Source organism: Lipophrys pholis (genome assembly GCF_963383615.2).
Source record: "Lipophrys pholis genome assembly, chromosome: 3".
Taxonomy (NCBI): domain Eukaryota; kingdom Metazoa; phylum Chordata; class Actinopteri; order Blenniiformes; family Blenniidae; genus Lipophrys; species Lipophrys pholis.
In genome coordinates, this window is record NC_137627.1 from 4,464,454 (window position 1) to 4,479,124 (window position 14,671).

Sequence of the window (14,671 nt, forward strand, 5' to 3'; positions counted from 1 at the left end):
ACATAGAAAATAATACAACAATGCTATCTTTATTATTGATATTTTTCCTGATATCAATATATTATTATTACATGATTTCTTCTTCTTTATCTTTTTCTTTTTCTTCTTCTTCTGGGTTTGATGGCATTTGGAAAATGTCTTCCCACTCTATCTATCTATCTATCTATCTATCTATCTATCTATCTATCTATCTATCTATCTATCTATCTATCTATCTATCTATCATTCTCTCTGCGCGCTGTGTTGTTATTACGGTACTCTCGTGCTGAGTGTCCTGGACACTTTGATACGGTTTCTACGGTAATCCTGACAGCGGCTCAGGGTGTCAGCTGATCCTCCCTCACTGGCCACTGAGGAGGAAAATCAGCTGAAGGAAAACACTGCGGGCTAGTGAGTCAAACCATGGCTGCGGAGATCCATTCCAGGCCCCAGACCGCCCGGCCGGTCCTCCTAAACAAGATCGAGGGCCACACGGACGCTGTCAACTCGGCCGTGTTGATCCCGAAAGAGGACGGAGTAATCACGGTCAGCGAGGACAGGTGAGCGGCTACAGCAGGCTAACGGCGGCTAAACAGCAGACGGCTAGCGGGCTCGGGCTATTTACTGGTCATTACTGTCCCAATCTGCTCCCAGTGGGGCTAAAGAAGCGAAGCCAGAAGGAGAAAAAGCACGTTTTCAACCTCTTGATGTGTATAAATGTCTGTTTGTGTTCTCCATATGGAGCTAAAGAGGGAGAAATGAGTCTGTTGGGGATGAAAACAAAAAAACACCCAAGTATGAGTCAGTTTCACCAAAACAACTCAGCAATTCTTATAACCAACAGAAAGATAAGATTCGTTTATGAAAATAATAATAGTAATAATAACAACAGCTGTAATTTTAAACATGTGAGTTTATTTAAATGTATGTTGACTCGGCTGGTTTAACTGTTGCTCACAGTAAACATTGCTCCCAGCGAGCACGTCGGTGCATTCAAGTGGCGTCGTAATCCGACTCGTAGTGTTTTTAGCTGTAAAATAGAGCGAGTCCTGATAATGTTTGTAGTAATAAAACAATAAAGTGAAATACCTTCTTCCTTTCCGTTGTATCTTCATTTCTTTGCTCGTTGTGTTCAAATATAGGTCAGGTAAAGTGAAGTTGTCCAGATTGTTGTTGTGTCCCTGAACGCAACTCCCTCCCTATACTGTAAGTGTGACAGAAAAATAAGTGTTTTTGTGCTTTTTAAAACACATTGGAGAAAAACAAAGGCAATGTGTCTGACCTCTCTCACAACATCAGCTGTAATTCAGGCTGTGTTTAATGTGGTAAACGTCTGCCACACTGGGTATTACCAGTGCTGTGAGGTCTGTTTCACTGAAGACACATCATCTCTTTAGAGGAACTGTATCTGTCAATACATGCAATGCTGTCTACGTCGCATACTTGACTTAAAAAAAAATGAGAAGTTGTGGTGTGATGGTGCATGAGCAGGTTCCTTGATGAAACCCTGCTATACTGCAGCTTCATAGGTTGTTTACTGGAACGAAAGAAACCCCAAATAGAAACTTGATGACCTTGAAGAAAGTTGAGGGTTTTATTCTGAATTCTTTGATGTTTAAAACCACTCACAGCACCGGTGATGTTTGCACAATTGTTCCATCTTCCTGAGGTTGGACTGAAAACATCGAACACGCAGTGTTACAAGAGTTACAATGCAACACATTTAGATATATTGTGAGACTTTGAACAAAAATAAAGTATAATATTAGGAAAGTTTTTATTAAAGAGACACTTAAGGGTTTTTCTTGAGACGACAAGGCAAAAAGTAGTTCTGTTTGCCAACAGATCGAATAAAACTTGTTTTGTCTTAACTACTAAGAACTTTGCTTATTTAGATATGAGGACTTTTAATATTGAGATCAAGAATGGGGCACTACAACCTAACCAAGTGTATCCCTCTGGATAACATATTCAATGTATGGTTACTCATTTTGCAAAGAAAACACAGTGTGAAGTGAAGTTGATGAATTTGGGCTGCTTGCATTTGGTATTTCTCATTCAAAAATTATCAACACAGGAATTACAGAGTATTTAAAAATGATATCTGGTTATGATGTGATTAACATGACACTCACTCCTTAATATTACCTGTTAAAATGGCTATATTGGCCAAAAGAATTAAACAAGAGCTGAACAATCACTATTTTTCACAACCCCAGTTTCTACAGTAGATCACACATAACAATCCAAACATTTCCTCTATTTAAGAGGCTGTCCGTTTTTACACACACACACACACACGCACACGCACACGCACACGCACACACACACACACACACACACACACACACACGCACACAATAAATACATTTAAGTAATATATTTATTACTAAATGATATATCATACTAAATAAATCATAGCGAATACACAGTGTCCTGAGCTTATACTTTGTAGCTTCTCTTAATGGTAAACAGAAGTAATTAATTCTTTAGATTTTTGTCCCACGCAATTATGAATCTTCTTAATATGCTTCAAACTGTTCATTTGTCTAACTCAGTGGTTCTCAAGCTGTGGTCAGGGACCCTTGTTGGGGTCGTTACTAGGGTTCAAAGGGGTGGAAAATTTCTGCTAAATTTCCATGGGAAGTTCAGGTGGGGAATTTTGGAAATATTAATCATAATCGATTGGGTTTTGTCACTGCATCGCGATGTAGAATTGTCCACATCGCGATGCATCGTAGAAATGAATAAACTCAACACCCCGAACATTCATGTGTGATATTTGTAAGTTAGTCCTTCGTAACGTGTCAAATTTGTTAAATGTATTACCACAGCTTACAAAGGCTTCAATAGTCCTGTGCTCTTGGTCTGGGATTGAAGAAATCATCTGTGCATGTGATGGAGGAATGGTGTGTGCATGTAGGGGGCGTGGCCTCAAGAACCCTGCAGCAGGCTATGTGCTATGTGCATGTGATTGAGGAGTGACATTTATATTTTACTGTACTTGGATGAAATCTGGTTCTTTTTGTCAGGCTTATGCTGAAATATAGTTTCCCCAACAATATTTAAGTTCCCTATGAAGAGACAAACTTCAATTTAGTAAATTCCTGGTTTATCCCCCTAAATTCCCATTTATTCCCATAAAAGTTTCTAACTTTGAAAATGCCTGGAATTTTGCAACCCTGGTCGGTACAGATCACATCAAAAGGCCCCGAGGCTTTGAAAGCTGTGAAATAGTTATTATAGCAGTCGTGACAGTTTGTTTCCACTAAAATGTTTTATCTAATCAGAGACCGTAGAAAAGGGTCCGGAGCCTCTAGATTCCCCCCCCAAAAATTGTAAGTTTTGATTAAGTTTCTAACGTAGAAGTGTTTAGTAGTGCAGCAGGAATGTGTAACTACTGTCAGAAGTGGAAGTGGTTCAGCGATGAGCTATCACTTCTGAAAAGTGGTTTTATCTCTCTTCTAGGTCACTGACATTGTACACCTCCACGGAAATGAGACACTCTTCTCCACAAGTCAGCTTTTTGTTCAAATATGGTGGAATGTGGAACGTCTCTTAGTAACTCGGTAACCAGCTGAGCCGGGACACAAAACCAGCGGCGTAATATTTTGTGTTTGATTAAAACATTGTGAATGATTTTCCAACTTTAAATTTTTTTTAAAAATGTATTTCACACATAACAAATGAACACACGTCTCACACCAGATCACAATCTTGTCATATTCATATTTCTTCTTCGGAATAAAACAGTCATCTATATGGAGAGTTTCCTTCAGAAACAAGACTGCAAGTGTTAACACAAATATGCGCATACTTACAAATTCTCCAGCGTACGCATTTAAAAAAGAAAACTGGAGGCGTTTCAAGCTTTGCCATCGCTTGTGTGATTGGTTTGCCTCGTCCATCTTCCCCTGGGACTTGGTAGTTTTGTAGTTGAGAATCACCAGTAATAGCAATCCCACTCGGTCGTCTGTCCATACCAGCGTCTGCGTAGATGCTTGTTACTGTTTCTAGCATCTAGTTGTCTGCACGTACCTTTCCGTGGCTTCATTACAAAAACAACCAACAGCACTAACTCGTGGTCTGGTACGCTAACTCCATCATTTACAGTGTTTCTGCCATTTTCGTGGAAACGCATAACTTTTCCAAAACGAAAACGCAAGAACGATGCGTTTTCGCTCAAAACATCGTGTGGACGGTGGTTCAGTATCTTCAGGTCTCTGTTTATCAGATCTTCTGGTACTTTCCTCGATGTGTTTGGAATGTTCATTATTTCCTTTAGTATATTTTTGCAAAAATCTTCTATTTTTAGGCAATCCAGATTAGAACTCCAAATCAGAGGTATTATTATAGTTTGATGTGTTAATCAGCCTGTTAAAATAGAGCATCTTCACTTTCAAGCCGTACTCCCTCCATGTTGGGTTAATATTCCATCTCTGATTTTTGAACATTTTAAGCTAAAATCGTCCGAATTGTACATTTATTATTTAAAAAAGCCAAAAAAACAGCTTTGTAACTTGTGCATGAGGCCCTTTGGTTGATAAACCCCACGGTTCGAACAAAACCTGAGAAGGTATGCGTGTGTAACAGCTGATGATGGAATAATTTCCCCCATTTCTAATATAATAAAGCCAGTAACTTACTGTAAAGAGTAAACGACTTTCCAGCAGTGTAACAGGATATCTGAGTCATTGTCATAACAACATTGCCGCCTTGCTCCTGCAGAACCATCCGGGTCTGGCTGAAGAGAGACAGTGGTCAGTATTGGCCCAGCATCTACCACACCGTCTCCTGTAAGTAAGCCCGCGTCACACCACAACAAGTGCACGTCTGCACGCTTCGTCCACACGGACGGCGCTGACTGTTTCTCTCCTTTCAGCTCCGTGCTCGTGCATGTCGTACCACCACGACAGCAGACGCATCTTCATCGGCCAGGACAACGGAGCTGTTGTGGTGAGTGAAGATGCTCATCATGAATGTCTCCTGTTGTGCTTCTTCAAACAGTGTTTGTGGGGAAAACAAGGAACCTGTTTCAAACTCTATATCTGGCACATAGCCGCTGGGAGGAAGAAGGTTAATAAACTTTAAACAAGTTTTTGTGTGTGTGTGTGTGTGTGTGTGTGTGTGTGTGTGTGTGTGTGTGTGTGTGTGTGTGTGTGTGTGTGTGTGTGTGTGTGTGTGTGTGTGTGTGTGTGTGTGTGTGTGTGTGTGTGTGTGTGTGTGTGTGTGTGTGTGTGTGTGTGTGTGTGTGTGTGTGTGTGTGTGTGTGTGTGTGTGTGTGTGTGTGTGTGTGTGTGTGTGTGTGTGTGTGTGTGTGTGTGTGTGTGTTTGCCTTTTAGGAGTTTCTCATCTCTGAAGATTTCAACAAGATGAACCACGTCAAGACATATCCAGGTGAGATTGTGACCAGAGGAACACAAAAAGTTCAATTCTAGTCGGGTTGTAAGTATAAACACTTAAATATGCACTAATTCTCTAGAATTGGTCTGTACGTGGGCCTTGAACTAAAATGTCCCCCCTGCTCTAAACCTTGTTATTGTTGCTTTCAAATATGTTTGTGACTTGAGCTTCTACGGCTATCAACGTGCTGTAACTGTACGTTTTCTTTCGCTTTACATCTTTACTGCTCTCCACTCGCTCTCATGTGTACAGCCCGGTGGTCAGCTCACTCTGGGAACAAGGACTTTCCTGCTCCCGATGTTCGTGTAGTAGATCAGAATATGGGCCTCTCAGGGTTCGGAGGGAATCTTTGCAGCTCTCACAATAATCAAATTACCCAAAGCGCTCATTGACTTCGTATGTTGAAGAAATGGCTCCTGATAGATTGCAACGCTGCCATCTGGTGAACAAAGATGGACGCACGTATCATTTCCTTTGAGTTCGGTTTATGAACAGGATTAAAAAAACACATCAGAGGAAGCTGAAACTTGAGAGGCTAGGAAGAGATTACCCACAACTTTTATGAGCAGCTGTTGCTCTGAGTCACTTTTGTCTTTGTCTGCAATTCATGAGTAAATTAAAACTACATTATATCATTAACTATTGTTTTATTTCCGCTGTGAAACACCAATTTTGCAAGGTAACAATTGCAAGTTCTGCTAACCAAGATGCTGGACCCAACCAATATTGCAATCATGGCCCATAACTTGAAAAATGTGACTATTTTAGACGTAGTAAAGCCAAAATAAGAGTCATTATCATTTGATTCTGAGCTTCAGTGACACGCTGAGGGCTGGCCGAGCAGAGCTGAGGGACCACATAACAAACAAAATCAAACAAACCGCGGGACAATGAGTTGGTAATTCAGTGAGCAGTGATTATTCTCACCAGTGAACCACTAAAAACCTTCCTCTTTAGCTTTAGCAGACTTTTCTCTAGTTTTGCTTCTTCAGAATGAGATAAAAAGTCTTCATCCGCTTCAGGCTTTTCCCTCTCTACATTCTTTATGGGTTGATTTCACCTCCACGTTGGCAAATCTTCACTGTTCCTCGGCTCTGAACAATGAGTTATTGTTCCCGAGGCTGTATCAGCAGATATTTAGCCTCCTCAGCGAGAAATGGAGCTTTACAGGCAGCCACATGTGATCAATTAATTCTTCATCTGGTTTACACCACAACAGAACAAAGCTACTTCCGGAAAGTCCAGAAAACCCATTTTTATCTCTGGCCTGCGTCTCCTTAAAGAATCTTAACGATTTCATTTGAATAAACTTTCTGTTTGTCAGTGATCAGAAACGCCTTCCATAATTAGCTTTGACAGAAAGATGAAGATGGCCTTGGTGAAAGCTTTCCTCTCTGACGCTCACATCAATTACCAAGCTAAAACTGGACTGATTATGTGAACATGTTCATGGTGACTCATTGCAGACCAGGACTACACACACACACACACACACACACACACACACACACACAGACACACAGCAAATCCAGCAACAGGTTACCGACTTGAAGCAAGTTTTCACTGCATTTCAAGAAGACAAACGCATGAATAAAAGGCGGGAAAGTCAAAAAAATCAAAAATTCTTTCTTCATTTCCTGAACTTGGAGTAGTAGCTAATCCCTCCCCAGGTTGTCAGTAATGTTTAGCTTTATGATTTTTCTAATATGAAGTCATCCATTCGTCTTCATCAGAGCTCTTATCAGAGTCACAGTGACTGTGTGTGAAGGCAGGTTGCGCTCGGACAGCCTATGAGCAATTTACAGTCATCGGTTTACTCTAACAAGCCTGTGTTTGGATTGTGGAAGAAAGCCGGCGTACCTGGAAAAAGATGAGCCGTGCATGCTCAGGGAGAACATGCAAATCTCACATTAAAAAAAAAGTCCCCCGAACTGGGGATCTTTTCACTGTGATGCCCCAACATGGAGTAATCTCATGATAAATCAGCATGCACTCATACAGAGGAAAGAAAACCTGTAAATCATTTAAAATGTCTTGATTTCTGAATTGACTTTCTTTAAATTGGACCTGATCTGCATCAGAGTGCATCGGTGCTCACCGCAGCATCGCACTAGTGTTAAATTTACCTCCGTGTGGATAAAAATAAAGATCTTTCCCCTTTTTAAGTGTTTTTTCACCGACAGTTTACAGTCTCAGTCCTCTGTTACAGTATGAAGTGAATCACTTGCAGAAATTTAGCTTTATGTTCTGTTTAGACTCTTAAAGTTTGAAAATAATTTTTTTGCTAGATTTCGTTGTCAAGACTTTGAAGTTTTTGTGTGAAGTGTGAAAGCTGCTTTGGGTTAAGAGATCTGTAAATATACTGTAGAAGCTTTTTGTCAATGTGCATTTGAGTAAAATTGTAAGATTAAAAAAAAAAGAAAAAGCAACTGATTTATTCAAAATTGCATTCCTGATAAGTCAAGCTTCAATTTCAACACACAAACATTGATTTTATTGTTTGTTTATACACTCAAAAATGGGTTTGTCACGCCAATAACACAATCAAGTTTATGAAATGATGTCCTTATTGTTCAGCATCGATCCCTGCCTTTTGTCAACGTGTTTAACAGAAAGAGTGTGTCGGTGAGACTCCGATGGGAGTCCTGATGGGTTGAAGGGATTTGTCTGGATTACAGCGTCTTTAATGAGTCTCTGATGGGATCAGAAGCTGGATTCTGTCTCATCCGTGACACCACTGATCTTGTCTGATGAAAATCCACTTTGTTCCATTTGTTCCTGTCGAACACTCATTATTTGTGTGTTTTTCAGCCCACCAGAATCGCGTGTCAGATATGGTGTTCTCCCTGGAGAGCGAGTGGGTGGTGAGCACCGGCCACGACAAGAGCGTGAGCTGGATGTGCACCCAGAGCGGCAGCATGCTGGGGAGGCACTACTTCACCGCCTGGGCCTCCTGCTTACAGTATCCTTCTTCTAAAGCCGCCCGCCGGCTTCGAGAAAAAAAATCCCACGTGTCCGTTTGAGCCCTGACTTTTCTGCTCAGGTACGACCACGACACGCAGCACGCCTTCGTGGGAGATTACTCGGGACAGATCACGCTGCTCAAACTGGAGAAGCAGACGTACTCCACCATCACTACACTGAAGGGACACGAAGGTGAAACACACACGATGCTGAAAACTCACGAGTTGGTGGACTCGATAATCAGACGCAAAGTAAACGGTTGATCTGAATCCATCCATAGTCGATATCTGCTTTATCTTGGGGAGTTTCATGTGGGTACATAGCAGGGTGGGTGCATACACAATAAATCTGCATTAAATAGAATCTCTAGGTGCCATTTATGCTTGTTGCTTCCAGGTTATTTAGTTTATTTAAATATTTGTTGATTTTCCTGGACCCATGGTGGCGGTACAGGTTGGATATGTAGAGGGCTCAGGTGACAGGAAGAGGAAGGCTCAGTTCTCACCAGACCAGTGAAGAAACCTGCAGAGGGACAACTCGGACAAAGATGTCCTACTCTCTAAATTTGACGAGCAGGAAGTCCAAGAAGAACAATGACGGTGTCAGGTCTAAATCACCACAGCACTGGCTTTAAATACTCTTTTGTTCTCTGTGCCTTTAGCAACACGAACATGTTTTCCGCCCACTTCCTGGGAAAGGAGCTGCAGTTTAAAGTGCATACTTCCACATTCAGCTTCTTTGAGATTCAAAAATGAAGAGAATTTGTAATTGTGCAGTCACATGGAAATCGTTCTGGGTACATTCATATGCTGAAGTTAAAGTCAGACAGCATATCTTTTATCAACCATCCACATCAGGTATTGTGGAATACATCAATGACAGGGGCTGATGTTGACTTTCTAAAGCAGAAGCAGGTTTAATCTGAATTCTATCATGAATGATGATGATTAAAAATGTCATTAGTGGCAGTTTTATTTCTCACTTGTACAAATGGACATACAATTTGTCTAAATTCGTATTCTGTCCAGCTCCATTCAGCTCAGGCATGAGTGAAGTTGAAGATGATTTCTGCTCATAATGGGTGAAATTTAGAGGTCAGGTCGACTGTTCATCACAGGACAAACGCCCTCACAATGACGCCCACGATCAAATTAAAGACATTACATCAGAGCATTGTGATAATTATATGATTTCTGTAGTTTACATTAGTGTCTTTATGCTACTGCGTTTCACTTTCTCCATTATCACTTCACACAGTTCGGTCAGTGTTGTACAAGATATATAGTTCACATATTGACATAATGATGATTCTGTGATGTATTCGGTTTTCCGAAGTTGAATACTCAGATCAGAATATCTCTAAATGGTTCTGTTGTTCTGTATCCATCCCAGTTGTTAGAGTGGGTCATATTCCCAGCCCAGGGTTGGCGGTTTGATTCCCTCCTTAATGATTCCCCTCGTGGTCACTGAAGTTGTTAAATGCTTCATGTCAGTAAAAATGCATTTACAACAAAGAAGCAGTTGCCGGGAAGCGACAATGAAAGGAATGAAGCAGTGTTCGGCGAGGAGCTCAGGAGGTTGTAAAGGACAAATGGATGACTCATCTGACCAGATCTCCTCGTTGCTTTTTTTTCCCCCCTCAAACCGCAGCCACGGTGCCTACAGATGAGACCGACCTGTGACTCCACCCCCTGTTTTCCCTTTCATAAAAATTCTGAATGCATCATATTAAATCAAAGGAGCACTTAGAAACAATTTGGAGCCACCGACCTCTTTCTTTCTTTCATGTGCAGATGTGCTTCACTGCTCCGGATGATGCATATTAATCACACAGGTGGAAATGCAAATTAATCGGTGTGGCTCAAGCTGAGTACAAACCAAATATTTAATGGGAATTATGATCAGTCAAATTTTGAGAACCGGACAAAAAGGTCAGGCAAATGTCAACATCAGAGGTTTTACTGAGGTTACGCCAACGTGGCAAATAAGAGGAAAATATGATGAGGATTTTAATTAGTGCCGTAAGAAAATTAAATAACTTTGAAAATATGCATATGTTCTCGTTCATGCATCTTAAATTGCAGTCATCACCATTTGTTCTGAGTGAATACTTAACATGTTTGGTTTATTAAACAGCCATCTCCAGGTTTAAAGCATTTGTTTTGATCCATCAGTCCATCTTCTGTTTGTCTTTGTCTTGAGTGGGCCAGAATGGTAAAATAGTCATTATAATTTTGAAGTGTTTCTTTGTTGTGACACAGAATATTCCTGATGAAAATATCTATATTTTTTGCAGAACTAAACAATTACCACCGAAAATGACTACAATCTCAACATGAAGCCGATTTAAATGAAACTTTCTGGAGCAAAATGCAGTGAAACGTCCAGAAAACTCCTATAGCTGTTGCATTATGCATGTTTTTACCAACACCCTGACAACATGGCTTTCATAGGAGCATCCTCTACTCTTAAGAAACGTGTAAAAAAAAAATATATATATATATTGTTTCTTTGAAATATGAACAATCTGCTTGGTGGTTTGGTGGGCCGAATTGGAGCTTGTTGTGGTCCAGTTCTGGCCCATGGGCCTTATGTTTGACATTACTGCTTTGTAGAGGGCAGCAAAATCTGCTCATCCCAGTTCCCTGCACTGTGATCCAGTTAGGGAGACCCCAAGCTGCTCCCAGAACAAACAAAAGATGGAATCTGTTGAAATTTAAGCACGTCTCTTAGATCCACATGGTGGTGAGGTACATCAATAATCAGAGAGTTTAGTTTTACCACTTCACCTACGGTCGATCTTACACTCTCTCAACTGGAGAAGACATGCCATCTGGTTCCACGGTGTTGAGATTAAACTTCCTGCAGTTCTTTCTTTATCCACTGGGTGGAGCCACCAGAACAGACCTGTCTGCAGACTCTTGTCATTTCCATGCAAACATGTACAAAAAGTGTGTTTTTGCCTTTGCTTACAGGCAGTATAGGCGCTCTGTGGTGGGACCCGGTCCAGAGGCTGCTCTTCTCAGGGGCCTCAGACCATAGCGTCATCATGTGGGACATCGGTGGCCGCAAAGGACGGACGCTGCTGTTGCAGGGACATCAGTAAGTCCTGTTACACATTTCGAGCCATCTTGAAAGGTGAACAGCAAAATGCCAAGTAGCCATGCCACGGATTCTTCGGGAAGCACTTGTGCGTGTATTTTTACCTCTTGTCCTCACACTTCATCCTCTGAGGCCCCTCTACCCTCTCTTGTCAAAGGCAGGACTCAGCGGTGTCAGTAACTGCTGTCCCCAGACACTGACTGACTCCTCCAGACATATTTCTCCTCCTACGCTCCCGGTTATAGGAGCTATCAACAAAGCCATGTACACTGATCCGTGTCAGAGCAAGTCTTCATAGATCCTGTAGCACCCAGGCAGGATTTACGAACATACATTACAATGAATTACAGTGCTCCTTTTACACTTTCAGTCCTGCTTTGACCATCTAAAAAAAATTTTTTTCCTCTTGTTCTCATGTCGTTTTCTGTTTTTTCCACCCATTCTATCAATGTTATTGATGGAAATGCGAAACATGCTTACAGTAGCTAGTTTCACTTCCACAACAAACTGAGGGCTATGGATGGACTGGAAGGTTGTAAACGATCTTGTTATGTCTCCCTTCTTCCTTTGGCTTGCCGCAGCGAGCGTGTTCAGGCCCTGCGGTACCTGCAGTTGACCAGGCAGCTGTTGACCTGCTCAGCGGACGGAGGCATCGCCGTGTGGAACATGGACACACAGAGAGAAGAGGTTCGGAGGAACTCATGTACAGTTCAAGCTTGACATCTTTTCGTGGTATACGTCCGTAATGCTTTAAACTGTGTGTGTAGGCGCCTCAGTGGTTAGACAGCGACTCATGTCAGAAGTGTGAGCAGCCGTTCTTCTGGAACATCAAGCAGATGTGGGACACTAAGACCCTGGGGCTGCGACAGGTACGAGTTCGACCGGTGCACTTTAATACTATGGTTTTTCCTTGTGGTGACATGAGTATATATGTAAGTAAGTATACTTCTTGCTCGCAGCATCATTGCCGGAAGTGCGGTAAGGCCGTGTGTGGAAAGTGCAGCTCGAAGCGCTCCACGTTTCCTCTCATGGGCTTCGAGTTCCCCGTACGGGTGTGCGACGCCTGCTTCGACACCATCAAAGAAGAAGAGTGAGTGAAGGGCTCTTGTCGATCCTGCATGCAGAGATTGGCCCGATTTCAGCTCTTGCGAGCAGCGAGGGCAGCGCCGATGAAATGCTGTCATTGTGTTTGTGTGTGCTGCAGCCGAACGGCGCTGGCCACCTTCCACGAGGGGAAACACAACATCGCCCACATGGACATGGACCCATCCAGAGGCCTGATGGTCACTTGTGGAAGCGACCGCATTGTCAAGGTCAACAACAGTTCTTTGATACCAGATAATTCATGCATGTGATCCAGCGAGGTCAAACACAGAGCCTTTGAGGCCAAACTGAAGCTGATCAGATCGCTGCGTTTTACTTCAGGCTGCTGTGATCTTCCAGCCACGGACCGGAATAACAGTGCAACTATAACCTTTACGTTTAAACTTTAAAGTTTTTCTTTGTTGTAACACCAAGTATAAGTTTGGAAAAGGTTTTATGTTTTTGCAAAACATTTCCCAGCTGGTACCAAAAATGATTTCAATCTCAACATGAAGCCAATTTTAATGAAAGCTTCTGGTGTAAAATACAGTGATTGTCCTCTAGTTGTTGCTTTACGCATGTTGTAACAAACTCATCTTGACGGCATGGCTTCGAGGCTAATGCTAGTTTGCTATCTTTCATGGCGTATTTAATTCACGTTGGCACGTGTTTCAAAGAATTTTTCTGTAATTTCTTCTGTGATTTTGGTAATCCTGGTGAGGTTCTCCCGCTGTAATGAAGTTTAAATATGACAAGATGATTATAACATGCCCACATGTATATGTGGCCAATATATTTTAAAGTAAAACAACTCTGAGGCTTTTTTCTTTGATTTGAACCTCAAAAAAAGTGTTTTATTTGACACTATGAGCACTTTTAGCCATACAGAGTGCACAGTATCAAACGGTTGGTGGTGTTGAAGTTGTAAACACTGTAAAGATGCTGTTTTTACCATCTGAAAGTCCTATTTTCCTCCGTGTGAATTAACGGTCTGAGAACTGTTTCCTCCTCTCCACTCCCTCACGCTCTCCCTCTCATTTGTCTCCACAGATCTGGGATATGACACAGGTGGTCGGCTGTAGCTTAGCAACAGGCTTCACCCCGTGCTGATTGGCCCATCCCACCACAAGGCCAGCCCACCAATGTCATGGAACCCCCCCCCCCCCCCCCCCCCCCCCCCACCACACCCCAACCCACCCCACACTCACCTCTGTACAGTCCGTCCGTCGCCCCCCCCCCCCCCCCTTCCAACACGCCTGGGATCTTCAGCGACAGCCAGGCCTGCTCTCGGTGAATGTGTGTGCGCAGCATGTGTGTGTATGTGTGGCCCTGCACATTCCTTTTTTTTTTTTTTTTTTTTTGGGCTTCTCATGATTAATTTCACTGATTGCCAGTCAATGTGTGTTTGTTTTTTGATATTTTGCTCTGATGTGAACCAGAACCCGAAGCACAAAAGTGTGTATGTGCGTGCGTGTGTGTGTGTGTGTATACATTTGGGTGTATGTGTGCATGTAATGGTTTCCCCAATGAGAAGAGTAGTATTGATATTGGTGTTTACATTCAGTGTATCCGATGCTTGTTTTGGCCGGAGGTCTTTTTTTTTTGTTTGTTTGTTTTTTTATCGCCCTTGCACTGTAAATTTCGGCTCCGGTAGGAAACACGTTTATTGCTTCCTGGTGTAGCTCACTGTCACTACCTTAAGAAAAACAAAAAAGAAGCTACATTCACACACATGTAAAAGCAACTCGGATCAAGTGTATAAATCTCCTGGTGTGTATAATAGCAGCTAGAAATCCCTAATTTCTCTCTTTCACTAGTTGGCCTTAAATCACTCAGGAGGTCCGACATCTCCGAGCCGCTGTCGGTGTGTAATCGCCCCAACGTGATGAGAGAAGCGATAGAACGTCCTCCCCCTCCCCCCCCCCCCCCCCCCCCCCCCCCCCCCCCCCCCCCTCCTCCATCGATCACTTGGTTCCAGCCGGTGATCTGATCGGTGACCCGGGCGTCAACCTCACGATCCCCGGTGTGGCGGTGGCGGGGGAGGTTGTTGCCGTGGCAACAAGCGAAGATGATAGTAGTTCTGCCCTCGACGAGTCACAAACACAAGCTCCTCCTGACTGATCATAGTGGATTTGATCCT

At 42.5% G+C, this 14,671-nt stretch overlaps 1 protein-coding gene across 1 annotated transcript; it reads left to right on the top strand.

Moving 5' to 3' along the window:
• The first annotated feature begins 342 nt into the window (after positions 1-342).
• wdfy1 (WD repeat and FYVE domain containing 1) lies at positions 343-13,702 on the top strand. The gene is made up of 12 exons (XM_080459882.1): positions 343-539; positions 4,708-4,775; positions 4,862-4,935; positions 5,322-5,376; positions 8,194-8,344; positions 8,426-8,538; positions 11,322-11,448; positions 12,030-12,135; positions 12,216-12,317; positions 12,408-12,538; positions 12,653-12,761; positions 13,582-13,702. The coding sequence occupies exons 1-12, from the start codon at positions 403-405 to the stop codon at positions 13,639-13,641; spliced, it is 1,233 nt and encodes a 410-aa protein (XP_080316008.1). The 5' UTR covers positions 343-402; the 3' UTR covers positions 13,642-13,702.
• The last annotated feature ends 969 nt before the right edge of the window (positions 13,703-14,671 follow it).

What these genes read in the sequence shown, in the direction of transcription:
- wdfy1 (XM_080459882.1), top strand. Translation starts at nt 403, where the DNA reads ATGGCTGCGGAGATCCATTCCAGGCCCCAGACCGCCCGGCCGGTCCTC. An exon ending in AGGACAACGGAGCTGTTGTG is followed by an intron (nt 4,936 to 5,321) that starts GTGAGTGAAGAT and finishes TTTGCCTTTTAG; the next exon opens with GAGTTTCTCATCTCTGAAGA. An exon ending in GACACCATCAAAGAAGAAGA is followed by an intron (nt 12,539 to 12,652) that starts GTGAGTGAAGGG and finishes TGTGTGCTGCAG; the next exon opens with CCGAACGGCGCTGGCCACCT.